Below are 27,778 nucleotides of genomic sequence, written 5' to 3'. Positions count from 1 at the left end.
AATACACTGGAAGACATGGTCTGATGTTAAAGTCACGATGACATCATATGTAGTACAAAATATAATAATGTAGTTTTATGTAGGTTTACAAGTTAAAACAGAATAAAAACATGTAACTGCTCAAAATGAAAATGTGAACCTGAACAAAATGTTTTAATGGACCATTTTCTGCCCAACAAGATAATCTTAACCCAACACTAACCTAACCCTAATCCCAGTTGACCTGATGGTTTCAGACCAGAGCTCTGAAGACGAAGGACAGACCGGCGCCCAAAGCCAAACCCAGAGACAGAAAGAACGCCATGATGGCGCCGGCGGTTTCTGCTTCATGAGGGAGAACGTTCCTGCAGAACAAGAAATATTTCACATGAATATTTTAAATAAAGTTCAGTTTATCAAAGCATGTTTGATATTTATTATAAAACATTTAATAGATTTAAAATAAAGTAAAAAATTGCTTAAATGAAGATGACCATCTGCTGCCCCCTGTAGGTTACATCTGTCATTAGGGATTCTTACTTTGGACCGTAGCACATGCACAGACTGGCGAGGTATCCGTTACTGAAGGCGAAGATGATCATGAAGGCGATGAAGAAGCCGTCATGGTGGAAGTAGACAGGCAGGTGGAGGCGAGGCTGAACGTTACACAGCATGAAGAGCGGCACGAAGACCACGCGACACACAATCAACACAGGAAGTAACACACTGTCCTTCTTCGGCTGGAAACACACAACAAGTCATCATTATTCACTGTATCTGCTGTATGTCCTCAACCGGGTGGAGACAGAGGTCAGACACAGAGGACAGACTGTATGAACCGGGTGGAGACAGGTCAGACACGAAGGATAGACTGTATGAACCGGGTGGAGACAGAGGTCAGACACAGAGGACAGACTGTATGAACCGGGTGGAGACAGGTCAGACACAAAGGATAGACTGTATGAACCGGGTGGAGACAGACGTCAGACACAGAAGACTGACTGTATGAACCGGGTGGAGACAGAGGTCAAGCACAGAGGACAGACTGTATGAACCGGGTGGAGACAGAGGATATGTAGGTGCGTTTGTTGTCTCTGAAACTCACCCACAGGCAGACAGCTGTTAAGCTCCTCCCACTCCAGTCACACAGATTAAAGAGCAGGAAACAGCTGACAGGTATAAAGTACAGGCCTAAAAAACAAACGCACCGGGCGGGATCATATTAAAGCCTGTATGACGCTGTCATGTGATCAAGATGAACTAAACTCCACAGAAAGGTCAAAGGTCAAACACTGAGTTAGAGTACGTTTTTAAATTGACTGACAAACAACAACAATAAACAACAACGTGTGAACTGACCCCAGGATTCTCCAATGTCCAGCGTGGAGCTGGTGTCGGCCGTGATGGCGGGAAAAGTGCCGATGGTGACGGTGAAGGTGAAACAGACGGAGAGGGCCAGCAGCCAGAGCTGAAGGTCAAAGGTCATTCATGACGGGGACGTGTTAATGTCATGAACTAAAAGTTTTTTTCTAAACAATGAAAACAGACTCATCGTCAATCTGATGATCGATCATCGATTGAATCAATGATTTGATTTGATTCAGATTTTTCTGTCTTTGACCTTTTTAAATATTTTCATCATGGAGATGTTTTGAGTGTCAGAAGCTGCTTCCTGTTTCCTGTCTGCAGAGGAAGAAGAGTCACGTGTTAGATGTACAGCTACATGTATGTGTACAGTTACATGTATGTGTTGTGTGTATTTGAACCTTCACTCATCAGATTCACTGAGTTCTCGTCCATTCTCTGTTTCTTGTTTTTTTCTTGATAAAACTGGAAAAACTCCTGAAACACAAACATGAGAAAATAAAGAAATAAAAGTTCACATAACGATCAAACTTCAACGTGACAGAGAATAAGTCCACATGTTTCCACACGTTCACATGACACATGAAGTCAAGTTTGTGTTTTCTTTATTTATGTCAGTGGGTAAATTCTGCTCCAGGTAATAAACTCGACGTTCGATTTGGCTGCGATCTGTGTTTCTGAGCCATGAGCTGAGGGGTCAGCTGATATTCTCTCTACGCTGCTGCTGATGGTCGATCTTTGTCTCTTTATAAGATTATATGACATGAGGTAAATCTGTAAAGGACGACTTCACAACACAACATTACAAACACATGTCAACAACACACGGTGAAGTGTAAGTGTAAATAATCCAAATGCGTCACAAACTGTTTTATTATCAATATAATAATTGATATCACAGGTATCTGCCAGCCAATCACAGCTCATCTCTCTCAGGAAATAGAGTAAGTTGTTTGTCATGTGACTCAGGTGTGTACAGAGGGATGTGATGTAATCTAAGCTGAACCTTTAGTAATGACCTCACTGCCTGTGTTCAGCTGACCTTTGTTTTGATTAGGTTGTCATATGGTTATGTGTATGTGTGTGTGTGTGTGTGAGTGTTTGTGTGTGTCTATGTGTGTGTGTGTGTGTGTCTTACCAGTTTCGGCAGCAGGACATATGAGAGGAGTGAAACTAAAATGACGACACAGGCGGTGATGAAATAACCGAACGCTGCGTCATTAAGTTCGGCTCCACCTACAGGCGAGGGGGGGTTATGACATCCCACTTTATATTAATAACACAAACAAAATAATTAGTGAATAGACGAAAAATGATTGATTGTAATTTATTGATAAGTTATTGGTCCGACTTGCGATGGAGCAGATCATGGCGAAGGCAGCGAAGGTTCCAGCGAGTCCCTGACCGCTCATGATCGGAGTCGTGTAAGAAGCTGGAAGCAGAGCGGCCATTCCAAACAGACTGCCCTGCAGCACGGCCCCGAAGGCTGTAAACAAACAAACAAACAAACAAACAAACAAACAGATCAACAGACTGCCCTGCAGCACGGCCCCGAAGGCTGTAAACAAACAAACAAACAAACAAACAAACAGATCAACAGACTGCCCTGCAGCACGGCCCCAAAGGCTGTAAGTAAACAAACAAACAAACAAACAAACAGATCAACAGACTGCCCTGCAGCACGGCCCCAAAGGCTGTAAACAAACAAACAAACAAACAGACAGATCAACAGACTGCCCTGCAGCACGGCCCCAAAGGCTGTAAACAAACAAACAAACAAACAGACAGATCAACAGACTGCCCTGCAGCACGGCCCCAAAGGCTGTAAACAAACAAACAAACAAACAAACAAACAAACAAACAGATCAACAGACTGCCCTGCAGCACGGCCCCAAAGGCTGTAAGTAAACAAACAAACAAACAAACAAACAGATCAACAGACTGCCCTGCAGCACGGCCCCGAAGGCTGTAAACAAAGAAACAAACAAACAAACAAACAAACAGATCAACAGACTGCCCTGCAGCACGGCCCCAAAGGCTGTAAACAAACAAACAAACAACAAACAAACAGATCAACAGACTGCCCTGCAGCACGGCCCCAAAGGCTGTAAACAAACAAACAAACAAACAGACAGATCAACAGACTGCCCTGCAGCACGGCCCCAAAGGCTGTAAACAAACAAACAAACAAACAGACAGATCAACAGACTGCCCTGCAGCACGGCCCCAAAGGCTGTAAACAAACAAACAAACAGATCAACAGACTGCCCTGCAGCACGGCCCCGAAGGCTGTAAACAAACAAACAAACAGATCAACAGACTGCCCTGCAGCACGGCCCCGAAGGCTGTGAACAAACAAACAAACAAACAAACAAACAAACAGATCAACAGAATGCCCTGCAGCACGGCCCCAAAGGCTGTAAGTAAACAAACAAACAAACAAACAAACAGATCAACAGACTGCCCTGCAGCACGGCCCCGAAGGCTGTAAACAAAGAAACAAACAAACAAACGACAGATCAACAGAATGCCCTGCAGCACGGCCCCGAAGGCTGTAAACAAACAAACAAACAAACAAACAAACAAACAGATCAACAGACTGCCCTGCAGCACGGCCCCGAAGGCTGTAAACAAACAAACAAACAAACAAACAAACAAACAGATCAACAGACTGCCCTGCAGCACGGCCCCGAAGGCTGTAAACAAACAAACAAACAAACAAACAAACAAACGACAGATCAACAGACTGCCCTGCAGCACGGCCCCGAAGGCTGTGAACAAACAAACAAACAAACAAACAAACAAACAGACTGCCCTGCAGCGTGGCCCTGATGACTTCACTACCAAACGATTCGTGCTTATCGAGTTCCTTCAGGTGTAGTTGAGGTAAACAAACCGACTCACAGTTGATGATGACGATCTTCACCATGGTCACAGAGAAGAAGGTGAGCGGCTCCAGAGGAACTTTGACGAGGATGGCGGTGGCGATGAAGACGACCATGATGACGAGCAGACTGCCCATCACACGCACTCGCTGAGAGACACTGAACCGAGAGAAGAAGAAGATCAAGAATCGACTGAGAGCTCAGGAACGAAATAAAACTTTCAAACTACGCAATAATGAAAACTGTGGAACAAACAAAGAAAAATATACAAACAAACAACAAATGAAATACTAGGGCTGCGTTGCAGCACTGACGGGCCGAGCACACGCAGGGCAGGATAACGATTCACTTCCTGCGTCTGTCCAGCGACGTCGGTCCTTACATGCTCATTGCTCATTACAGTCGATGCTATCAGTTGCAGATCAGTAGGTGGCGCTATGACCCTCAGGAAATATTGACACATAGAGCTGTACTCTGATCATGTGACATGTAAAGATGTAGAAAACGTTCAAAATGGCCTCTGAATCTAAAATGGCGGCTTCCTGTTGCCTTTTTCCAATTGCACCTCTAGACTTTTTGTGAAGATCGGTGAAAGCTAACTGAGGGACTTTTCCTTAGATGGCGCTGTTGAGCCATTTAGCCACGCCCATTTTAAATTACTCCAGAATACAACTACTTTTTGGGGATTTGAATTTCCTTCAAACTTTGGTTAGAATTTGAGCGGCTAGGCCTGACAAAGCCCACAAGGGACATACAAATCCTTCAAAACACAATAGGAGGCGTTCGGACGCTAATAATCACAACACAAATAAAACCCAGAGGATAAACGAGTCTCACATCGTGTGCAGGAAGGAGTTGAGGCAGGTGAAGAGCAGCAGCGGCAGCATGGCGCACAGCGTCATCACGTTGTTGAATTTGGCCTCCAGAACACTGCGATGGTCACCGGCCGCCTCTGTCTGATTGGCTGAGGCCTCGACCAATGGGTCCTTCAGACGGCTGGTGAAGTACTGAAGACACAGGAGACACATCGTTGAAATACAAACTCACTCAATGTTCATCAGTGACAAGGTCATTAACAGGACAGACAGGAAGTGATGTCATACCACGGTCGCAGTCATGAAGAAGTTCCATGGCAACAGTGTCCCCAAACCGAGAAGGAAGAAGATCAACCACACTCCGAAATACCTTTCAAAATAAAAGTTTAGTAACATTTTATTGTGTAAGCAGCAGACTTCAGTTGAGCACAAACCATCGGCACTTTGAGGCTCCAGCTCCTGAACCCAAGTTAACTGTATTTATATTTACAGGTGATACTTATTTTTCGGTGTTTGAACAGAACAAGGTAAATACACAGTAAATAAACTCACTTGTCTTTGGGTGAGCTGATCTTTCTCATTTTCTACTGATGAAAGGATGAGGTGTTGAGGTGATGATGGAGGGATGATGGAGGGATGATGGAGGGATGATGATGGAGGAGAGATGATGAAGGAGGGATGATGGAGGGATGATGATGGAGTGAAATCCTGTCCAACAAGTGTAAAAACTGCTCAATGTGACAGAATAAAGATTTTAAAAGGTGGAAAAAACACTGATCAGGAAATAGAATGATGATAAATGAATAAACAAAGATCAGTCTTTATAAAGCAGAACATGTTTCTTTTTGTTGTCATAATGCTCTTTACTGAGCAGAAATATTGAGCTTTTATTCTGAAAAGTTAACATTTTGTGTCAGGTGTGTAATAATAATATAATATAATATAATATAATATAATATAATATAATTTAATATAATTTAATATAATATAATTGAATATACTATACTATACTATACTATAATATAATATAATATAATATAATATAATTTAATATAATATAATATAATATAATATAGTAGAATATAATTTAATATAATATAATATATTATAATTTAATATAATATAATATAATATAATATAGTAGAATATAATTTAATATAATATAATATAACATAACATAACATAATGTAATATAATTTAATTTAATTTAATTTAATTTAATATAACACAATATAATAAGCCAACACAACATTACAAACACACACCTTTACATTGATCTGGTCTGACAACAACTCAACTCTGGAATCGAACACCCGGCACTTTCAAACCAGATGTTAAATGTTCCTGATGAATGAGTGACCCTGAACACATCATCTGCTGAACCACACAAACAGTGAAATCAGATGATTGTGACGTTTGTGTTGATACTTGTTGTCTCGTCTGGAGGATGTGAAACTCACTGCGCTGCTGAACTCAACTCATGACTCAGCAACACAACATTAAGTCAAAGCAGTTTTTTCAGTTGTCAAACAAACTAATTCCTAAGATAAAGATAATGAAGACACAAATGTTTTCCAGAGGATTAATAATCCATCAGAATGAAAGTGAAGAAAGGAGCTGCAGTTATTCACCTTCAGAGCTTCAGGAGGACGACAGGTGGTTCTCCCAGTGGTTGAGTCCAGCTTCTTCCTGACGGAGAGTTTGCAAAGTTTTATTTTCCCAATGAGTCGAATGTGGAGTCTCCTCTCGGGTGTTCTGTCAGCTGTGTCTCTTCAATCAGGACCAGTTTGATTCTGTGTCTCTGGGACAGTTCCGTTTGTCAGTTTGTGTCTCGAGCTGATTGTGAAATCCTTCACGTTTCAAACTCTTCCCTCTGTCAGAGATCTTCCTCCTTTACCCAGTGCCTTTGTGCCGTGTCAGCAGAATCACTGCTTCAGCTAAAGTGACCTTTGACCCCTGATATCAGTTCAGTGGACTTTGTTTCTGTGATACTGTCGACAGAGTGATAACAGAGCACAGCAGCAGCAGTTTACTCTGAAATGAGTGTGAAACTGTTTTTAGTTTAAATATCACTTCTCCAGAACTGGATCCAAACCTTCTCTTTTGTCCTTTTTCTCTAAATTATATAAAAGATGATGTCTGTGATTTTAACTTTTACATATTAATGTTTTTTTAGGATTAGGGAGGGGCAGCCAATCACAAACCAGTTTAGTCGACACTACTTCATGTTTCCAATGGAATCTGTGAACTTACCTTGGAGGTTCTGTACGTTTCAAGGGGTTTATTGTTATAGTGAAACCATCAGGAGCCATTTCTCCCTCTGGGCCCCAAACAGGAGCCTGGTCTGCTTCCTCTGACACAGCTGAGCACATCTGGGGCTGACGGTGCAAACATCACCTCATGGTGGCGCCAGAGAAGAGGTCTGAATCTGATCCATACTCAGTGCTCAGCCTGTCTGGATATTTTCACCTGAAATCTCAGACTTGTCTGTGTGCAGCCATTTGACCTTTTCCCTCTGACCGGTGACCTCTGACCTCTGGCCTCTTGACCTGCAGGATCGGGTCAGTACAACCAGAGCTGTGTCTCAGCTGCTGCACCGTTCGGACCGTGAAGGTCAAAGAAGAATGTGTCAGTCTGTCCCAGGAGGCTCAGTGACCCCTGGGACAGGTTGGGCCAGGAAGAATCCACCTGTAGGAGCCTTTGTTTCTCAGGGACGGAAGGAGTCTTGTGATGCAATCAGCCTTTAGATGCAGCCTCTGAAGGATGTGACCCCTGAACTGAGAAATGGTGCAGGTGTGAAGTGGAGAACGAAGATGCTGCACACATTGAGAAGCAGGAACATGATCTGCTCCAGTTTTACATCCCTGATCAACTTAAGCAGCTGCTTCAGTGTTTTCATCAATAATTCAGAGATGAAATTATTTCAGAAGCTTCTGAACGGCAGTGGAGGCTCCGCCCTGCTGCACAACATCTGACCACACACAAACATCTTCCTCTGCAGCACAAAGCCTCATCTGTCGCTGGCGTGAAATGAAATTGAACTTGTGGCCGGAGAACAGAACACAGCTTCTGTTTTCATCACCGTGTTGATGTGTGACACACATGAGCCAATCACAGCCCAGCCTGAGACCGGGTTGAAAGTACATGTGTTTCAGATGAAGCCTGCGTGTATGATATCTGCAGCTCATATTAGATAGATAGATAGATGGATACTTTATTAATCCCGAGGGAAATTCAGATCATCCAGTAGCTTGTACACTTAACACATTACTGACATATATACATAAATCACATAAATCACATACATCACATACGGAGAGCATATATATAGATACAGGTATGGAATGCAATGATGTGATTGTGTCAGTGTCCAGTAGTAAAGTGTTCTTGTGCTGCTGGAGTGGATAGTACAACAAAATATAAACTGTATATATATTATAAAAACAGCAGAAATATATATATGTACATAAATATATAGGAATATCAATCAATCAATCAATCAATCAAATTTTATTTGTATAGCCCATTTTCACAAGTTACAATTCTTCTCATGGGCTATAACAGGGTGTGACACCCTCTGTCCTTAACCCTCAACAAGAGTCAGGACAAACTACTAAAAAACCTTAAACAGAAAAATAAAAATACAGAGAAACCTCAGAGAGAGCCACATGTGAGGGATCCCTCTCCCAGGACGGACACAAGTGCAAGAGGTGCCACGAATATGGTCGACTCATGCCGGGAAGATTATCAGTTATCAGTCCTGAAGGTGGAACAGACTGAGTGTGACTGGAGTGTCACCAGATGTCACTGAACCACACTTTAACATCCATGTGTCCAGGCAGATTGTAATCTGATTACACCAGGCAACACACCGGAAATAAGTTGGAACCTCCTCCATGACTTCTCCATCTTAAAAAGAGAAATGTATAACAGCATGTTCTAAAGAAGGTCAGGACCTGTCCCCTCGATGGACCGCGTCCTGTGTGAGACAGAAGCTGATTGGCTCCTGTCCCACACAGCTCCATCAGGACTGTCTCCACACAAATCCATCTTCTACAGAGAAGTCACGTCAATCATCACGTCTCAGCCCTTTCTTATATCATCAAATAACTAATAAAAACCAAACTGATCAGAAACACTTGATCAGAGAGAAGAACGAGCTGAGACTGAAACATCTTTACAAACATTTATTTAACATCTCCTTTGATCTTAAAAGATAAAACAAAGAGAATTTGTTGTAATAAATCATAAAATATTTTAACAACAACAAAAAGAAAATGTCTAGGAAAATAAATGAACCTAGTATAACATTTTTTTATTGGACGTTTAGACTTTTCATATTAGTATAGAACCAAACAAAACAATTTAACAGTTCAACACAAAATCTCAGAAAGAAGAATGTTTCACATAATCTGCTCCTCTTTCTCAAGATATCAATTAACTTAATAATATAATCTAACATTAGTCTTCTCATCCCTTGTTTGCTAACCGTTAGCATTAGCTGTGGATGCTAGCGGTTCACTAAGCAGGGGGCGGGGCCTGGACTCTATTTAGGAGCGCGCGGCTCGTTTGACGTCAGAGCGGTCCGCCAGCAGCAGCAGCAGGAAAGATGGCGGCGGCGGAGGAGACGAGGCTGAAGCAGCGGAATCACAAGAACAGCATCTTCTCGGAGGGTGAGTGAGCACGAGGAGCGGCCGGTGGGGTGGCTGGTGCGGGACTGATGCGGGGCTGGTGCGGGACTGGGAGCGGGGACACCCGGGATACGTGACCTCCGCCTCGAGACGGGTTTGAAATGACACCGCGGCAGCTCCGCTCCGTCGAACCCCCTCACCTGCCGTCTCTGGGTCCGAGCGGGGAATCGAACCCCCGAACCCCCTCTCTCCTGGGGCCGCAGCAGCTCAGCCCCCCGGTGTGCGGTCCCGGAGCAGCAGCCGCTGTAAGCCGCTAGCTGTTAGCCGCTAGCTGTTAGCCGAGCTGCTCACCTGAATGTGTGTTTGTTGTTAGCACCCTGCTAACAGCTGCTAGCCTCTTCCAGCTAATTCGTTATTGTCCCATCAGCTGAGAGACTGTCAACAGCGAACTAGCATCGTTAGCTGCTCTGACGGGACGCGGGCTTTAAACGCTAGCTAGCTTAAGACCGTAAAACCCAATGACTCTGACTGAAGGTACAGAACTCCCTTCAGAACAGAGCCTAATGCTAATTCCTGTAGATAACGGTTCATAAGACTTCATTCAGGTTCTTAAATGAACGTCTCCACTTTTGATTCCACTTCACATTTGATGGGGACTCGAACCTCACTGGTCCGTGTTCAGCTGTGAACACCGGTCCGCTGTGGTTCTGGCCCAGTCGAACACACAGAGCTCGTTGTTTCACTCCACACGGTGCAGAGTTGTGTTGTGTTTTGTGTCTTCACCCTGGTGGAACCGAACCGACCCATGAAGCTGCATCACGTTTCCAGATCACTGCCTGAGAGTCCTGGTGTTCACCACGGTTGGTTGTGACTCATCATATCTACTGGGACCACTGGGCTTCACCTGCTGGGGGGCTGGTTTACAAACTGGCTGATTGTGACACCCTCTGCTGGTTTCCAGTCTGTGTGGAGAGCGTTCAACAGGAGCTCACTGTTAGACTGCTGCAGGCACTCGACCTGTGGAGAAGTGCTGCACACTGTGCTCAGACCAAACTGGGACACAAACTGAGGCACCAGTAGTCATGTGACACGTGTACTGGTGTGGTTATCCTCTTATTCCCAAGTCACATGTTCAGCTCTATTCTGATCATGAATGAGGACAGAGTTGCTGTGAGACCCCGACACTCACTGAGGTGTGTTGATGTGGGTCGAGGAAGAGGTGTGTTTCTTCAATAAGCACGTCGATGTTACTGGTGCAGATTTTCTAATAGAGATTTGACTTTAATGTATTTTTTATTCAAGGACACAAGTTGCTTTTAGACATGAGCTGGAGTCTGGACATGTTCCTCACATGTTCTGGACGTGAGAACAAATCTCCTGCAGCCTCCTGGTAGAATGTGTGTCACATGTCAGAGTGAGTCCATGTGAGGAACCAGCAGGACAATGTGTGGAAGCTTCCCAGTGAGCGAGTGGACGTGTTGATGAGGTTTCTAACACGTGACGTGAAACTGAAGAACACAAAAATCTCAGGATGAAGAAGAGGAGCCGGACACGTAGAAGATGAAGACGGATGTTCCCACATGTTCCTGTGCATGTGAACGAGTTGGACCGGGAGAATCTCTGATAATTGCTATTCTCCAAAGTCCAGATTCACATTTTAAGGCGTGTGCTCTTCAAACTTTGTGTTTACTAAGTTAGTAGTTTAAAGTGAGAGTACATGAATCCATAGGCCAGCGTGACCTGTTGGTTAAGCAAGAAAATATCCATGTTTACTGTCGTGGTTGTTTGTAAACAAAATGTAGAGAACTTAAATCCGTCACACACTACCTGATCCACTGTAGAACCTGACTCCTAAACATCAGCTGATATGAGCCTTTCACAGACACTACAACTTATTTTATAGAATAAATGATGCAGAAAAGATGTCTTGTTTTCATATGACATGAAATGTTTTCTCTTCATTCACGTTCCATATATTTGGTCTTGTTTTTTTTATACTCTAGCTATAAGAATTTATGATAAATAAAATAAACTTAACTCCAGACTCTGACATTACAAGAGTTTTATTTTTCTTAGAGATGAAATCATTTCATGAGGTTGAGGGAAACTGAACATCTGGACACAGTTTGAGAAGAGGTTGTAGATCTGGATATGAAGTGTGGTCTCAGTGCAAAGCAGAACATCCGTCTGTGCTCTAACAATTAAGACTCAACAATCTGTCAATCAATTCTCTGCTCATCAACGTCTCCTGTAAACTTCCAACTGAAATCTGATGCTTCACCATCTCTCCACCACAAGCAGCGAGTCTCCATCCACACGGCTGCACATCAGTGAATCTAACATATCCTCTCAGGTGTGTGTGTCATCAGGGTCCACGTCACTACTTCCTACAGCTGATAGTCCAGACAACAGATGGCACTTGGCTCGGCGGCGCCACTGAATTGAGGCCTTTGATAGTGTGTGTTCTTATTTGTAGAACCTCTGTGTTGTGACAGCAACACGTTTTACTGAATCCTTTAGTGTGTCCTTCATGTTGGACTTGGCCTCCATCTTATCTGCCGTCTGACTGATGTAACGAAGGTCGAGCAAAGATCACAGGATCAATAAACACTGAGGAGCCAGGGAGGTTTCCCAGGAGCTCGGGCGAGAGGGAACTTTAGGAGAGTCGCTGCAGGTTTACAGTAAATAGACAAGAGCCTTGAGTCGGTGTTGATCCCCAGGGTCGGGTCAACCATAGACTAATGAAGCTTTCTCCTTATTAGGCAGCAGTCCTATGGTCACTGATCTGCAGCTGTGGATGGTTCAAAGTCATATTTGACTCTTTATGGATGAATTTCCCCTCTGGAGCCGTTTGAGCCAGTTTGGTCATCTTGAAAAAATAGCTTGAGTTGCTGTGCGTCAGTCGAGGACTGGACGTGATGGAACTCACTGGGGTGGACGCCATGTGATAAAGATGGATGACGCGTCTACACGTCTCCCACTATCCAGGAATGGATGTTTTTATTAAAATACAACACGATGCTGTAGTCAGTCGTTGTTGCCGTTCATTTCCATCCAGGGGAGAATGTAAATGAAGTGCAGGGAGGCCGTTTGGGATGATGATGATGATGATGATGATGATGTGCTTGAACTGCAGCGTTTCAGATGATCAGTGATCCGGTGAATTCCTTCTCTGTGTTCACTCCGTCCTGTACATGACCTGCCCGGGGGGGAAATCACTCCTCCAGAACCAAGAGGAAACGAAGAGGGAAACAACACATCACTTCATCTTTCTAAAAACAAACTCTTCTGCTCTCTTAATATTTTATTATTAATCACTATAATGGCCAATGTTATCAAGTTAATCGTGCCAATGGGCGTCACTGAACTGATTCAACTGACGTGTCATGTGATTAAGCACAGTGGACATGAGACCATATCAATCATCAAAAGCATAACCAGCTTTGTTTTCATAATCGTTTACAGCCGTACTTGATTTCCACTTATCGCTTATTACTTTATGATCACCTGGGTTGTTTTTATAACTTATTGAATGTATTGATGAAGCTCATCAAATGTTCACCTTGAGATGTGGCTTCCATACAAACAGTGCTTCTGGAATAAGTCGGCTCAGTAATGCCCAGCTCTCGGTCAAAGGCAGCAGTGTTCCTTTGGTCTCAAGTCGAGTGTGAAGTTATTTGAAACCAGCTTGTGGCTCCAGGCTGATCCCGTGTCAGCCCAGGTTCTGGATCTGGATACAGATGTATTCAGAAATGTGTAGTTGTGATTGTGCTTATTAAGATACCATGTTATTGAGACCTCAGCTTTCAGTCTGGATTTTAACATCTCTTTCTCCTTCTCAGATGGCCACAGGTTCACGTCGGACACATCCCAGATGAGGCCCGAGGAGGAGGAGGAGGACTACCTTCCGGAGGAGGCCAGAGCCCGGCCCATTCAGATCGTGGTCGCTAACGAGGAGGAGCACTCGTTCACGCTGCAGGAGGAGGCGCTGGAGAGGCTGCTGCTTCGGGAGGAGGTGCAGGACCTCCATGTGGTCGTCGTCTGTGTGGCTGGAGCATTCCGGAAGGGCAAGTCCTTCCTGCTGGACTTCATGCTGCGCTACATGTACAAGCAGGTACTCAAGAAACTGGAGGACACAGAGCAGGTCTCTGTTGAGTTACAAACACATTTCAATTGTGTTGATGGTTCAGGAAGTTTTTATCTGAATCTCCTCAGACGTCTCCTCCGGTGAATGAAGCAGCTTCCTGTTAAAACTGTTTCTACACGATTTCAGATCCAGACGTTTCTCTATCCGCTTCAAACATTGAGTTAAAAAACCACAGAGATCTAGAGTGTGTGGTAAAAATGTGACTTCAAACTGGGTAACTACTCACTGTGAGCACACATGAACAAAGCGGGTATGACGCCACCAACAGGCAACCAAATGAAAATCATCTTTTTCCTTGATTTCTGCTGGTTTGAAAATATAAGAACACAAGTGAGCTACAGGTCTGGAAGTTTTCAGACAAGTTGTAAAACATGAATCTTTCTCAATCTTGCCTTCAATCATAAAAGTCACAGATCACGTTATCCACCCTTTAGTTTGAACTGGGGGACACTGGTATTGTTCCAGTTGACTTCCTGTCGCTGCAGCAGAAGAAAACGACCCAGGAGAAGTTCTTCTGTTTGAAACTTTTCAGGGTGCAGAGTTTAGAATCTGTGAGTTCTGTGCCTCGACCTTTGCTCCTTGTTAATCTGCAGTAAGCACAGGAGCAGCCTGCAGCGTTTCATCACAGTAAAGAGGATTGCACTCCAGCACAATGTCTGCTCTGTGGCCTCCAGCTGCAGGGCTGTGTGCTGCTTAATGCACATAAAGACCATGTGTATGTGGGACATGATCACACGCACACTGGTTGTAATGGGACTGAACTGTGCAACAAGGATTCATTCATGTGTTAGCAGATTAACGTACTTCATGTACCAGGTCTGTTAATTACCAGACGGGGTCATTGACTTGTTCTACTGGGAAAAGCTTTGTACAAGTTCATCAGTGGGAGAAATGACTTGATCAGGTAGAAAAGTAACATTTGATCAGATTTATAGAAAATATATATTATTACAATACATTGACCCTGTAATATGAAATGAGTTATACCACAGGGAAGGTTCATGTGTAAACTCCCCTCCATCTTACAGTATCAAACTAATGATGCAGTTACTGAATCTGACATCTGTCTTTCAATTGGATTGTTGATGTCAAACTGGCTCAGGAACCGTTTTGTAAACTCTGCCCCCCCCCCCCAGTCCAGCTCCTGGGTGGGCAGCGAGGACGAGCCTCTGACGGGCTTCACCTGGCGTGGCGGCTGTGAGAGGGAGACCACAGGTATCCTGGCCTGGAGCGAGGTGTTTGTGGTGGAGAAACCCGACGGCTCTAAGGTTGGTTCACGGCCCGCTGTCACCACTGTGCACTTTGTGATGTGATGACTTCAATGTGCACCTCTGTTGTTGCAGGTTGCTGTTCTACTAATCGACACACAGGGGGCCTTTGACAGCCAATCAACTATTAAAGACTGTGCCACTCTGTTCGCTCTGAGCACCATGACCAGCTCCGTCCAGGTCAGCTGCTTCTGAAGACCCACATGCACAACTATTATTATTATTAAACATGAATCATGTCAGTGATCGTCATCACTGCTCGGGCTGCGTCTTCTTAGACTTTAAAGAGATAACAGGTCAATGCTTGTTTGTGTTTTAGGTCTACAACTTGTCCCAGAACGTCCAGGAAGACGACCTGCAGCACCTTCAGGTCAGTTTGAATTCACTGAAGGATCTCAACTCTTAACAATAACAAACGACCTGATGTAAACAGCTGAGAACCAGCAACTCTGTGCAGTCAAATAATGAGTGATGTACTGTGGTGAAACCAAATCATCTGACTCTTTTAATGAGAGTTTGTCCTGTGAAGCAGCAGGTTGTCGGGTCCGACTCGTTCAAACGGGAACATGTGGGAACATTCAGCCGAGGGGTGGAGCCTGTAGAGCATCATGATGTATAAACATCAGTGTTGTTACACTACATGGAAGATGGTCCAGAAGAAGCTACTGACTCATACGCTTGGTGTCATACACACACAGAACCTCTGGATCATTTCAGGCCGTTGTCTGGAGTTCAGGTGTGAAAGCAGCTCATGAATCAGGTCTCACTCTTATAATGACAATCAGAACGTGTTGGTGCTCAGTAGATGAACATTAACGTTGCAGCTGCTGTTTGACAGTTACCAGTAGTTCTGGCTCAGCAGTGAATTGGTGCTAATTTAGATCAGTTATAAATCTGAATGATCCTTTTAATGAAGGACAAGTGTCATCATGACAACTAATAAAACTGTCCATTTGTTGAAGGTTCTGCAGCAGTAGATTTTATTAAACCTGCGGCTGCTCCAGATACTTTGTTCAGTTTCATTTTCTTTCCACTCGCAGTAACACGGTCAGGTTTTTTTAATCCAACAGATTTACATCAGCTGTTCTGTGAAAGTCATTTTCTTTCTAAAGACACGACTGAGATCTGTGTCCGGATTAAACTGAACACAGCCATATGAGGCAGAAACTGCTCTCAAACAAAACCTGGTGCAAGATCCTCTTCCATGTTTGGGCCCAGCTCATCAGTGCATGTCAGAGCGCCTGTCAATCAAACGGTGAGGGCGGGATTTGATGATGCAACCTGGTTCTGCACATGTTGACTGAACTCTGGATACTCCTGAAGTGTTCGGGAGGGGCTGTGAGAACACTGATGTTTTCCTTCCAGCCCTTTAGCTGGTAAAGTGAAACTGGAACAATCCAAACACCTCAGGATGAAGAAGAGGAGACTGACACGTAAACAACAACACTGATCTTTCCACAGGAGAGTTTATACATCATGTCCGGCCTCCTGCTGCTCTACAGGCTCCGCCCCTCACCTGGATCTTCCCGTTTGAACGGGTCGGACCCGACAACCTGCTGCTGCTTCAGAGACATGTTGATGTCCAGGGAAACAGTCTCTTATGTTCACATCAGTTCCTGTTCAGACCTGGTTTTAACATCTGGTCCTGGTCTGATCACAAGTTGTTGATGTTAAGTTTGTCTGTTCACACCTGATGTTAATATATATTATAAATGTGTCCTGATTGTCTCCCATGATCACCTGTTATCGGATCTCACCTCCTGCTCCATATGCAAATGATCACGTACATCATTTCTTTTTAACAGAGACCAAATCCTGTTGTCTTCACCCAGTCTGAGTTTAAAGATGTGTTTTGATTGTGTTGCTGAGCTGATGATGTGTGTTGATTAGCTCTGACTCTGTCTCCTCAGCTCTTCACTGAGTATGGGAGACTCGCGATGGAGGAAGTCTACGAGAAGCCGTTCCAGGTATGAGCAGCAGGTCACAGCCGAGTAGTCAGATGACTCGGGGCAGAACATTTAGTCGTATAAAAAGATTTGCTTCAGGAGTCTATCTTCTCTGTAAGTTGTCTAAGCTGGATGAAGTGTTAGAATCCAGATCCTGAATCAGTAGCCTGTGTTTCCAGACTCTGATGTTCCTGATCAGAGACTGGAGTTACCCGTATGAACACCCGTATGGTTTGGACGGAGGAATGAGTTTCCTGGAGAAACGGCTGCAGGCAAGTCTCTTTCAATGTGAACCTCCCAGTTTAACATCATCACACAGGTCCAGGGTCTGTGTGGCCCAGAGCTTCAAAGTTCACTGGAAACTGAGCTGTTGTGTAGATACCTGAACTACTTCCTTTTATTAAATATAACAATAAATCACCTGTGTTGAAAAGTGCAGTTTAACATCTGCATTAAACTCCTGTGAGAAGAGAGTAGAGTGTCTCACGCCCTGTGGGAGCTTCTGATGTTGTGAAGGACAGAGAGTCCGTCCCTGGAGACGGTCTCTGATCCACGAGCCGAGTGGAGCTAACGTGAGCGTCTGTGTCCAGGTGAAGCAGAACCAGCACGAGGAGCTGCAGAACGTGAGGAAACACATCCACTCCTGCTTCTCCAACATCGGCTGCTTCCTGCTGCCTCACCCCGGCCTCAAGGTCGCCACCAACCCTCAGTTCGACGGCCGGCTCAGAGGTACCACGCCCAGCGTCGCCGGGTGGAATCTGTGGAGTTAATAGATTTAAACAAGTGAAGACCGAGGGTTTGAAACCGGTCATCTGACACGTGAGGCTTCTCTGAAGACCTGAGAGAATGAACAACTAAGGACTTAGATTTCTCAGCCTCTGAAGCAGATGAAGACGTGAAATAAAAACATTCGATAGATTAAACATTTGTCTTTAGTAACTTTCCACTAAAGATCATGAACTTTAAGATACAAACTCTAAAATCTGCAAACTCGTATTTCCTCCTCCTCCAAAGGTCTGGTTCCTGGTCGGCAGGTTTTCAGAAACATGGTCTCGGTCTGAATCTTGTTTTAATCAATGAAATTCTGCTTCAGCCACAAGCTAATCGTCTGCAGCACTACTTCAAAACTTTTGCTGACAAATGAGCTACATCTCCCATAATGCATTTCACAGCTGAAGCCAGTGAAGGATCATCATAGATTCCCAAAGGTTTAATTATGTTTCAACTCCACTTTAGGCCATAAAAACTGTCAAACAGCTTTAAAAAAAATATATATACTGTTACACACAAATACTACATCGTGCATTTTCTTCAGAATCTTGCTCTTTGAAAACTTTAATTGATAAATCCTTAAAATCTTTGGGGAGTTGAACATTTCTGATTGCAGCGGTAGATAACATCAAACCCGTCTCCTGTACATAATCACATGTTTTTATGTACGTCAGGTTTAATGGGCTCAATCCTTGGTGGTCATGAAGCAGTCGGTTGTGTAACGTGTGCTTTGTGTCTCAGATATCGATGAGGAGTTTAAGAAGGAGCTGATCAATCTGGTCCCGACGCTGCTGTCTCCAGAGAACCTGGTGGAGAAGGAGATAGGAGGAGTGAAGATCACCTGCAGAGACCTGCTGCACTACTTCAAGGTGAGTTCCCGTCCGAGCGTCACCTTGTTCTCCTGTTTTACTTCACATTACAAATTGTTGCTCATAAGAAAACACAATTATAAATGTACTGATTCGGGCCCGAGCACCCCCGGTGGGAGGCTCTGTTGGGTTTAGAAGGATTTGTATTTTTCCCTTTTGGGCTTTTTCAGGCCTAGACACTCAAATCTCTACTAAATTCAAAACCCCCAAAAATGAATTGTATTCTGGAGTAATTTGAAATGGGCTCAACAGCGCCATCTAAGGGAAAGCCCAGGTGAGTCATGACTAGACAGAAAAAAAGTCTAGAGGTGCAACAGGAAGCCCGCCATTTTGGATTTAGTGGCCGTTTTATAAATGTTTTCCTCGACGTACTTGTCCCAAGGTTTTCATCAGATCAACTTCATATGGACATGAGTGTGATCACAACCAGATGGAGATAGAAACTTCATCAGACGGTGTTATTGTGGTGTAAAAGTTTGATTACACGCCATCAAAACACGAGCATCTGTATCTCAGACATACCTGGTGCCCTCGAGTCCAAACTAGACATGTAAGACAAGAGTCCCGGCCTGATGACATCTACAGATTCATTATTAATTGAAATCACAGCGCCCCCTGGTGGCAACAGGAAATTGTTTTTGGAACATCTTACACTTTGAAGTATTCCGCCTCATCACTGACTGCAACCATGTCCAACTATGTCCAAAGTGTCTCAAGACATTGATAATGAAGACATAAGATTACTGTGACTTTTCGTCAAACGCCATATTAGTGGCGTGGCATTTTGATGATTCGCCAAAAGAGGGATTTATTAGAACTCCTCTGCTTTGTTCTTTCAGCCTCAAACCTCATTCACACATGCACAGTCCCGCCCTGATCAGATCCATGTGTCAATATTGACTCATCATTACAGCGCCACCTGCTGGCGACAGGAAGTGACACGTTTTAAACTTTGAACTGCTCTTGGCTGCTTTACAATATAATAGAACACTTCAATGGATTCATTAAGCAAATAGTTAGATGTTGTCAGTTTGTTTTAATGTCACTGGTGTTAGAATCCTTCTGCTGTCTGAGATGAGAAGATGAAAGATTTATAGATCTATAAATCTTTCATCTTTCGATCTCTCCACCGACCACGTCAAAGCTTCAACGTGCGGGTGCTTGTTTTCATTTCTCCACATCATTCCGTTCATGTTTGTTGTTCTTCAGGCTTACATGAAGATCTACCAGGGGGAGGAGCTTCCTCACCCAAAGTCGATGCTGCAGGTCAGTTCAGCTGAGACACAGGAATCCACAAACACACACTCTGACTGTGAACGGCTCACATCACACCACATCGACTTAACTCAGTTTTTAAATGTTGTTTTTCTCACTGTGGTTCAAATGTTGGAACGAGATGAGAATCAGATTATGAACTTGATCAACCAACGTTCTGTTCATCTGTTACCAGGCAACAGCTGAGGCCAATAACCTTGCAGCTGTAGCCGGAGCCAAAGACCTGTACAACAAGAGCATGGAGCAGGTACACACACACACACAGACACACACACACGCGTCCAGTTGTGCGAGCTTTTAAATGAATTGTTGCGTTACTGTCTGCTGTGCTGATCTCAGGTCTGTGGTGGAGACAAACCCTACATGTCCCCGGTGGAGCTGGAGCGCCGGCACGTGGAGCTGCGCCAGGCGGCGGTGAGGCACTTCCGCTCGGTGAAGAAGATGGGCGGGGAGGAGTTCTGCCGGCGCTACCAGGAGCAGCTGGAGGCGGAGCTGGACGAAGCTTACGCCAACTTCAACAAGCACAACGACGGCAAGAACATCTTCTTTGCTGCACGGACACCGGCCACGCTGTTCGCCGTCATCTTCCTCATGTACGTGGTGTCGCTGGTCACCGGCTTCGTGGGCATCAACTCCGTGGCCACGGTGTGCAACCTGGTGATGGGCGTGGCTCTGACGGCACTCTGCATCTGGGCTTACGTCAAATACTCAGGAGAGTTCCGTGAGGTGGGAGGAGTCATCGACCAGGTCGCTGAAACCCTCTGGGAGCAGGTGAGAGGTGGAGCTTTTACACTTCATCAACAAAGTGTGAGGAAGAGGTTCCACTCATGTTTTATCTTTTTATGAGAAACTTAAATCTGTAAATTCAATTCTCCAGTGAATCGGTTCTGTTTGATGTCTCATGTGTCTGTAAGAACATGTAGCTGTGGAAGAACTGTCGTGGTCTTTGATTGGTCGTTTACAGCAGCCAATGGTGCTGAGTGGACAGTCACCAGGAGGAAGTTAAAGACTCCAGAAAGCTTTCTGATTGGTTGTTACACAGGAAGAGAAAAGACAAAGATTTTAGACATGAAAATACCCGGATGTTGGTTTTATACCCACAGAGAAATGAAGAGTAAACACAGGATTCATTTAAGTTTCTCTAAATCCAGCAGGAAACTTCTGATTGTTCCTTTACTCTGTCCTTTATTTCCTCTCTGCTTCCAGAGGACTCCACGGAAGGTGAGCACCTCTGTGTCTGAAAGTCTGTTTAAACTCAGATCATACAACCTGAGACACTTTGAGTGGTTTGTTGATCAGATGTGTTCTGAGCCTCGTCCTCCTCCGGCTCGTTCGCCCGCTCTGACCTCCTCTCTCTGACCTCCTCTCTCTCTCTCCTCCCTCCCTCTCTCCTTCTCCTCAAGGTTTTCTACAAACTCTTCGAGGTCGCTCGGAGTCGAGTCCCGTTGGGAAGCCTGATCCCGGTGCCCCGGCCCCGCCTCGCCTCGAACAACAACGTCAAGAAGAAAAACTAGCTGCTCCCGTCTTCGGTCATATTTTATTCACCCCCCCCGCCCCTCTCTCTCTCTCTCTCTCTCTTCTGCTGTACAGTTTGGATTCGGCGTGTGAATCAGTTTTTGTTCCGAGTGTAGATGAGGGTTCCTCGCCGCGCCGGCTGTAGGTGTGAGGATCGCTGTAGACCAGATGTATTTAGTGGGCGGGGTTAAGGTGTTATTGTGGGAGGGGCCATTCATCTGTCACCGCGTCATCGCAGGTGTGTTCACCTGTCGACTTTTACAATTCCCGTTTTATGTGAATGTACGAATGAGGAGCACGACCACAGTCCCGCCTCCTGTTGCCTGTCGCTGGGCGGAGTCAGGAGGAGGCGGAGTCACAACCAAAGTTTACAGCTTTACTCGTTTGAACGAGGGCGGTTCGGTTTCAGGGAACGTTTTCCTTTCTCACCCTAATTCAGAAACTGAGTCTCTGAAGGTTTGATGAGTTTAACTTTATTAAACTCATCAAACATTCAGACTAGAAACACTTTGTTCTGCATGTGGAAAAGTGTGTTAAATCAAATCTTTATTATCCCGTCTTCTTCAGTGAAGATGAACTCGTCCATGCAGAGGTCCCTTTTCAGCCCCGCACTTATTTTATATTAATACTCAAATGGAAAATGTATAATCAAGTACAGTTGAATTGGATCATTAGTGTTACATGAGCGTTAGCGAGCATTTTGAATTTGATCAAATATTCTTAAAACTAAGTACTTAATATAAATTAGGAAGTGACTTCATAAACAAACCAGATTTTAACTGAAGTTTCTCTTTTTAACTATGAAGCTTCTCCAGGTTTTTATATTTAAAGTTTCTGATTCTGGGAAAGTAAAAGAGCTGAAGCGAAGATTTCCCCTAAAACCCGATTCGTCCCCATCAGCCTCCGTCTGATTGGACGGAGGCTGATGGGGACCTCGTTACTTTAGACCAGTTTGTCATGAGATCGCAACTTGATGAATTTCTTAATTTTAACTTTGATTTCTAGAATTTACCTCCATGTTTTTGTGTTTACCTGAAAGATTTCACAGCACTTAGTTCAGACGGACGTGTCCGAGCTGGAGTCGACAAAACGTTAAACCTTCCTCGCTGCTCTGAGCACCAGACTGAAAACGATCCTCGGATCTCAAGAAAAAACTGCGATAGTTTTGCATATTTATGAAAATGTTGAACAATTTCTTCTTTCCTGTGAGATAATTTTGGATTTTAAACATTTCCATATTTAACTGGTTGTTGGTCTTAAAGGTTCTGACTTCGGAGATTTCAGAGTAAAATCCTTTTAAGTTTCTTCCTCCGGTTCATCTGTAGATAATATTAAATTATTGAACTTGAGTGTTGTTCCCTCTCCAGTCATTCCTCCTCCTCCTCCTCTTCCTCATCTGAACCATCACCTTGGTTTTTAAAGCACCAGGAAGTTGTTTTAGTAAAAACACTAAATATCCAGTTGATGCTCGTTCTCACGGTTTCACATTTTATCCGTTAATCGATGACTGAACGGTTCAATCCCGACTTTGACCTCAGCTCATGGGGTCGGAGGTCGTCACCTTGTTTTGCTGAGTCATCATCATTCCATCCACATCACCACCGTGTGCTTTTTGTTTTTGTACAGTTTAGTTTTTTACAGCCTCATCCGCGCACAGGGCATGTGTATGAAATCTATACATATATAAATATAACTTTTCTAGACCTTTTGTAGCTGGAAGAACGACGGTCCGGTGGTAGAACCAGATTCAGCTCCCTGGATGTAAAGGAATGCTTTCGTGATTTGTGGATATGTCTAATAAATTCCTTTTTATAAATATATTTGTAAATTTAATCTACATGAGCACTGCGACTCCACCCCCTGCTGGCAAAGATTGTTTATAATCTGGATTTTTTTTTCTCTCTTTTTGTCGTATGTTGCATTTTAAAGTTATTTTTCGTTAATTTATTTTTCAGTATGATATTAAACCAAACTCCTACAACACAGAGTGCTGTCTCTCTTTTATATTTTTTAATGTGCATGTTTGGAATGTTTTTATTCACGATAATAGTTCATTGGCCAGAACTATACAAGTCTAAAAATCTGTCACCCAAAAATTTGCTTGTAGAAAATTGTATCTTACTTTCCCGTAAATATTTTCTTTATTTAGTTATTCAAAATGTGCTGTAATTTCTTCGAGGTAAAAAACTTCTGTACAATCTCAAACTTTTCCAGCTGAACATTTTCTTTAAATGTTGCAAATTCTTTTTAGAATGTTGAGCATTTCCACTCGATCTTTTATAAACATATTCAAAATAATTCATGCATAACATTTAATATACATGATTAGATTGTCATCAGATGAGTCTGCAGATCTACTGAGGTTTACACTGAGTTTCAGCTGGATGTTCTACAGAGGTTCTGTTTACGGATGTTCTGTTTACAGATGTTCTGTTTACAGATGAGTGAACATCTGTTCATTAACTGATACATAATGGTGTTATTAATAAATCCCCATGGTGGACAAACGGGCAGGTGGTACAAAGTGAATGCAAGAAGACGATCTGAGGGTTTTTAGCATTTAGCAGCTAGAGGTCCAGATGTGTCTCTCAGGAGGTGGAGGAGACCAAACATGGAACTAGAGGTGAGAGAACACAGGAACTCATTTTGACCTGATGTCGACTCCAGGTTGTTTGGTTGAGTCCCGTCAGCGGCTCCAGCCTCGATGTGTCCACAGGGATTTGAACTCATTTACAAAGATTCTGGGTAAAAATTAACTGTTTTCAAAAATCTGTGACTGAGCTTCGTTTGGCCACAGAAACAAACCATGACACACCCAGATTCTGAAATGTGTTCATGGGAAAACCAGAACTTATTGTTCTTCATATTGATTATTATATTTAAGTTTTACTTTAGAAAAGTGTTACTGATGTACCTTTGATCTTAATGATGATGAACGTTTTACCTTCAGGAGTCGTTTCAACTGAGTCGTCATGACAACATTTCACCTTAATATTAATTTATTTTAGTGGAGGTAGAAAATCTAAAGTTTTCACATAAATCTGCCACAAAGAAAAAATCTACAGGATGCAGTGGAGCAGTGACGCCACCAGGGGGCAGCACAACACAAACTGACGAACCAAAACAATCCTGCTGAACTAAGATATTCATTATTACTGCAAAATGAGAAGATGAATAATCAGAGATCGAATCTCTCTCTCTCTCTCTTTCTCTCTCTTTTTGGAAATCTTCTACCCAAGGCCCTTCAGGTATAATGAAATAATCTCCTTTCTCAGCCTTTCTGTCTTTCCCATGATGCACCTCACCTTGAAAACCTTCATGGGGGGGTTATATACGCAATCACAGCTGAAGCCTGTGAAGGATCATTATAGAGTTCCCTAAGGCTTCATTATGTTTCAACTCCACTTTAGGCCATAACAACTTTAAAAACAATATTATATTATATCTTAACAAAATATACTGTTACACACAAATACTACATTATGTATTTTCTGTGTTGATTCTCTGTTTCACTCAACTCATAAATAAATCTTCTGAAGCAGAATCTTGCTCTTTGAAAAAACTTTAATTGATGAATCCTTAAAATCTTTGGGGGTTTTAATATTTCTGATTTCAACTGTACATACATCGAACTCTCACGGCTGTAAAAAGTTAGCCTACTGTTTACAGATGAACTTGATATTAACATGAACATGGCTTCAGTGTAACAAGTCATCAACATGCTAGGTAACGACAAAGACGTTCAACAACAACACAAAGTCACAGGTTTACTTTTCAGGACGACAATGTTCCCAACCAGCTGCTTCCAGGCTCCAGCTGAGCTCGGCTGCTTCTCAACTTCCTTTAAGTTTCCTGTTACAAGATAACTTCTGAAAAAAAAGAGTCAAAATCTCCAAACTTCATGAGCTGAACTTCCTGTGGAAAGTTTCAGAAAGTTTCCAGAAAGTTTCCAGGGATTCTCCGCCCTGTTGCAACACTCATCAGGATCAACACATGTTCTAAAACATCACACAACCTGATTTCTGCTTTGATTTAGAAAACAACATCAGTTCTTCAAACACATTCATGTCAGTGTGATTATAGATTTCTGTCTTTATAAAGTGAGAACTGAATATGTGTGATGAAGGAAGGTCAGTGTTTGATTGACAGCTGATCTCTGTGTGGAGCAGAAACGTCACCACGAAGAACTTTGATCAACAAACATGGAGACAAGAGAAGTTAAAGATTTACACACAGAATCTAAATCACTGCTTTAATGACTCGAGTCTATTTGAGTTTACAGAACTCAGCTGTGGATCCATAACAATAAACCATGACTCCAGCACAGAGCGGCTGAGTGAATGTGGTCTGGACTCTGTGGAGGAGAGTCATGGTGTCAGAGACGCTGTAGAAGGACAGAACACCTGCACTGTGATCCAGGTACACTCCTACTCTGGAGGACACAGGACCTGACACTGTGGTCTGGATGCTGTTGTAATAAAAGTTATAACTGTTTCCATAACAAGATAATGACCAAGATTTATCATTTGATCCAAATCCACAATGAACTGAGTCTCCTGCTCTGCTGATGTTCTTGTATGTGACTGCTACACCAACTCCTCCATACACCCCACGCTCCACCTCCACCTCCCAGTAACAACGTCCAGTCAGACTCTCTCTACTCAGGACCTGAGGCCTATCAGTGAATCTGTCTGGGTGATTAGAATAAGACTGATCTTTACTCGTCCATGTTACTTTTCTGTTTCCCTCAGATAATAACAGACGTTTGTTTACTGTGTTTGGATCCAGTGTGATTTTCTGTGAATACGTTAAGAAGTCAGCTCTGGTCTCTGGTTCTGGTTGTGGCAGTAAAACATCCACTTGAGACACAATCTGTAAAATCTCTGTCTCTGTCTCACTCAGAATGTCCTGTAGTCGACCTCTGACCTGGGACACAGCTGCTGTCACGTCCTCAAAGTTCCTCAGAGGACGGATCCTGAAGCTGGATGAGTGTGTAGATCCACTGAGTGGTGACAGTGAGGGGTAGTTGTGTAGAAACTGGGTGTGGTCCTCTGTGTCTGAGAGCTGCTTCAGTTCCTGGTCTTTCCTCTTCAGCTCAGTGATCTCCTGCTCCAGTCTCTCCTGAAGCTCTCTGACTCGACTCACTTCAGTTTCCTGCTGGGATCTGATCTGCTGCTTCACATCAGAGCTTCTTTTCTCCAGCAGACGGATCATCTCAGTGAAGATCTCCTCACTGTCCTCCACTGCTTTATCAGCAGAGCCATTGAGGGCCTCCTCCTCCTGTTGAAGCAGCTTCAGGTCTTTCTCTGTGTCCTGGACTCTCTGCTGGATTGTTTGTCTCCTCAGCCCGAGCTCTCTCTGCCTCTCAGTCCTTTCTGCTGCAGCTGACACTGTGTCGTGGTCTTTATGTTCATCCACAGAGCAGAGATAACAGATACACTGCTGATCAGTGCGGCAGAACATCTTCATCACCTCGTCGTGACGAGAGCAGATGTTCTCCTGGAGCTTCTCCGAGGGCTCCACCAGCTTGTGCTTCTTCAATGCAGCTGACTGAAGATGAGGCTGGAGGTGTTTTTCACAATAAGAGGCCAAACAATTCAAACAGGACTTGAGAGCTTTCAGTTTTCTCCCAGTGCAGACATCACAGGCCACATCTTCAGGTCCAGCATAGCGGTGATCAGCAGGAGCAGCTTGGAGTCCAGTCTTCTTCAGCTCCTCCACTAAATCAGCTAACATGGTGTTTTTCACCAGGACAGGCCTCGGTGTGAAGGTCTGTCTACACTGAGGACAGCTGTAGCTTCCTCTCTCCTCCCCATTGTCCCAGTGGGTGTTAATACAGCTCTTACAGAAGCTGTGTCCACAGCCAGTAGCCACCGGATCCTTCAGTGGATCCAGACAGATCGGACAGGAGAGAATTTCCTGCTGCGCCATTTCAGCTGCTGCCAGAGACTGAAGAACAGTTTCACTTCCTGTGAACAGAACCAGATCTCTGCTCCTCCCTCTCTCGTTCACTCCTTGCAGTGACTCAGCTCCCACAGTTCCCAGCTTGTTGTTCACTGGTTCTCACACTGACACACCTGTGAAGGGAGGAGACACAGACATGTCCTGACTGGGAGGAGCTGGTTGTGTTAGAGGAAGAAGTTGTTGGTGTTTCAGGATTTACTGCATTTCAGAGAAGCCTGTTGTCACCTGGTGTTCAGAGGAGATCAGAGGCAGAGTGTGTTTCCTTCATTCACAACACAAAGGAACAATTACAGTCAAATCAAATAGATGACTTTAATAATAATAAATCACATCTTTATCTATAAAGCA

At 43.8% G+C, this 27,778-nt stretch overlaps 3 protein-coding genes across 5 annotated transcripts; 1 reads left to right on the top strand and 2 right to left on the bottom strand.

Annotated features, from left to right (window-relative positions):
- Window positions 1-48: 48 nt before the first annotated feature.
- LOC133954065 (equilibrative nucleoside transporter 1-like) lies at window positions 49-6,985 on the bottom strand. 2 transcript variants are annotated; one of them, XM_062388345.1, is made up of 13 exons: window positions 6,676-6,985; window positions 5,597-5,772; window positions 5,333-5,414; window positions 5,067-5,236; window positions 4,249-4,388; window positions 2,696-2,830; window positions 2,483-2,580; window positions 1,746-1,821; window positions 1,601-1,662; window positions 1,339-1,447; window positions 1,085-1,170; window positions 520-719; window positions 49-344 (listed from the first exon to the last, which is right to left on the bottom strand). In XM_062388345.1, exons 2-13 carry the CDS (start codon window positions 5,623-5,625, stop codon window positions 233-235), a joined length of 1,299 nt encoding a protein of 432 aa, XP_062244329.1. In that variant the 5' UTR covers window positions 5,626-5,772; window positions 6,676-6,985; the 3' UTR covers window positions 49-232. The 2 variants fall into 2 exon arrangements, with proteins under 2 accessions (XP_062244329.1, XP_062244328.1); XM_062388344.1 differs by having other exon boundaries at window positions 5,597-5,752.
- Window positions 6,986-9,607: 2,622 nt separating this feature from the next.
- Window positions 9,608-23,451, top strand: LOC133954040 (atlastin-2-like). Of its 2 annotated transcripts, XM_062388302.1 has the most exons (14): window positions 9,608-9,717; window positions 13,518-13,789; window positions 14,959-15,090; window positions 15,166-15,270; window positions 15,410-15,460; window positions 17,001-17,057; window positions 17,216-17,308; window positions 17,627-17,765; window positions 18,549-18,676; window positions 19,886-19,942; window positions 20,127-20,198; window positions 20,291-20,722; window positions 21,158-21,172; window positions 21,355-23,451. In XM_062388302.1, the coding sequence occupies exons 1-14, from the start codon at window positions 9,654-9,656 to the stop codon at window positions 21,463-21,465; spliced, it is 1,728 nt and encodes a 575-aa protein (XP_062244286.1). In that variant the 5' UTR covers window positions 9,608-9,653; the 3' UTR covers window positions 21,466-23,451. The 2 variants fall into 2 exon arrangements, with proteins under 2 accessions (XP_062244286.1, XP_062244287.1); XM_062388303.1 differs by lacking the exon at window positions 21,158-21,172.
- Window positions 23,452-25,000: 1,549 nt separating this feature from the next.
- On the bottom strand, window positions 25,001-27,457 carry LOC133954044 (tripartite motif-containing protein 16-like). Its single transcript, XM_062388308.1, has one exon. It carries the CDS (start codon window positions 27,395-27,397, stop codon window positions 25,733-25,735), a length of 1,665 nt encoding a protein of 554 aa, XP_062244292.1. The 5' UTR covers window positions 27,398-27,457; the 3' UTR covers window positions 25,001-25,732.
- Window positions 27,458-27,778: the final 321 nt, after the last annotated feature.

Source organism: Platichthys flesus, chromosome 5 (assembly GCF_949316205.1).
Source record: "Platichthys flesus chromosome 5, fPlaFle2.1, whole genome shotgun sequence".
Classification (NCBI taxonomy): domain Eukaryota; kingdom Metazoa; phylum Chordata; class Actinopteri; order Pleuronectiformes; family Pleuronectidae; genus Platichthys; species Platichthys flesus.
Note: the sequence above shows the minus strand (reverse complement) of the source record. Positions and strands in the feature narration are given on the sequence as shown.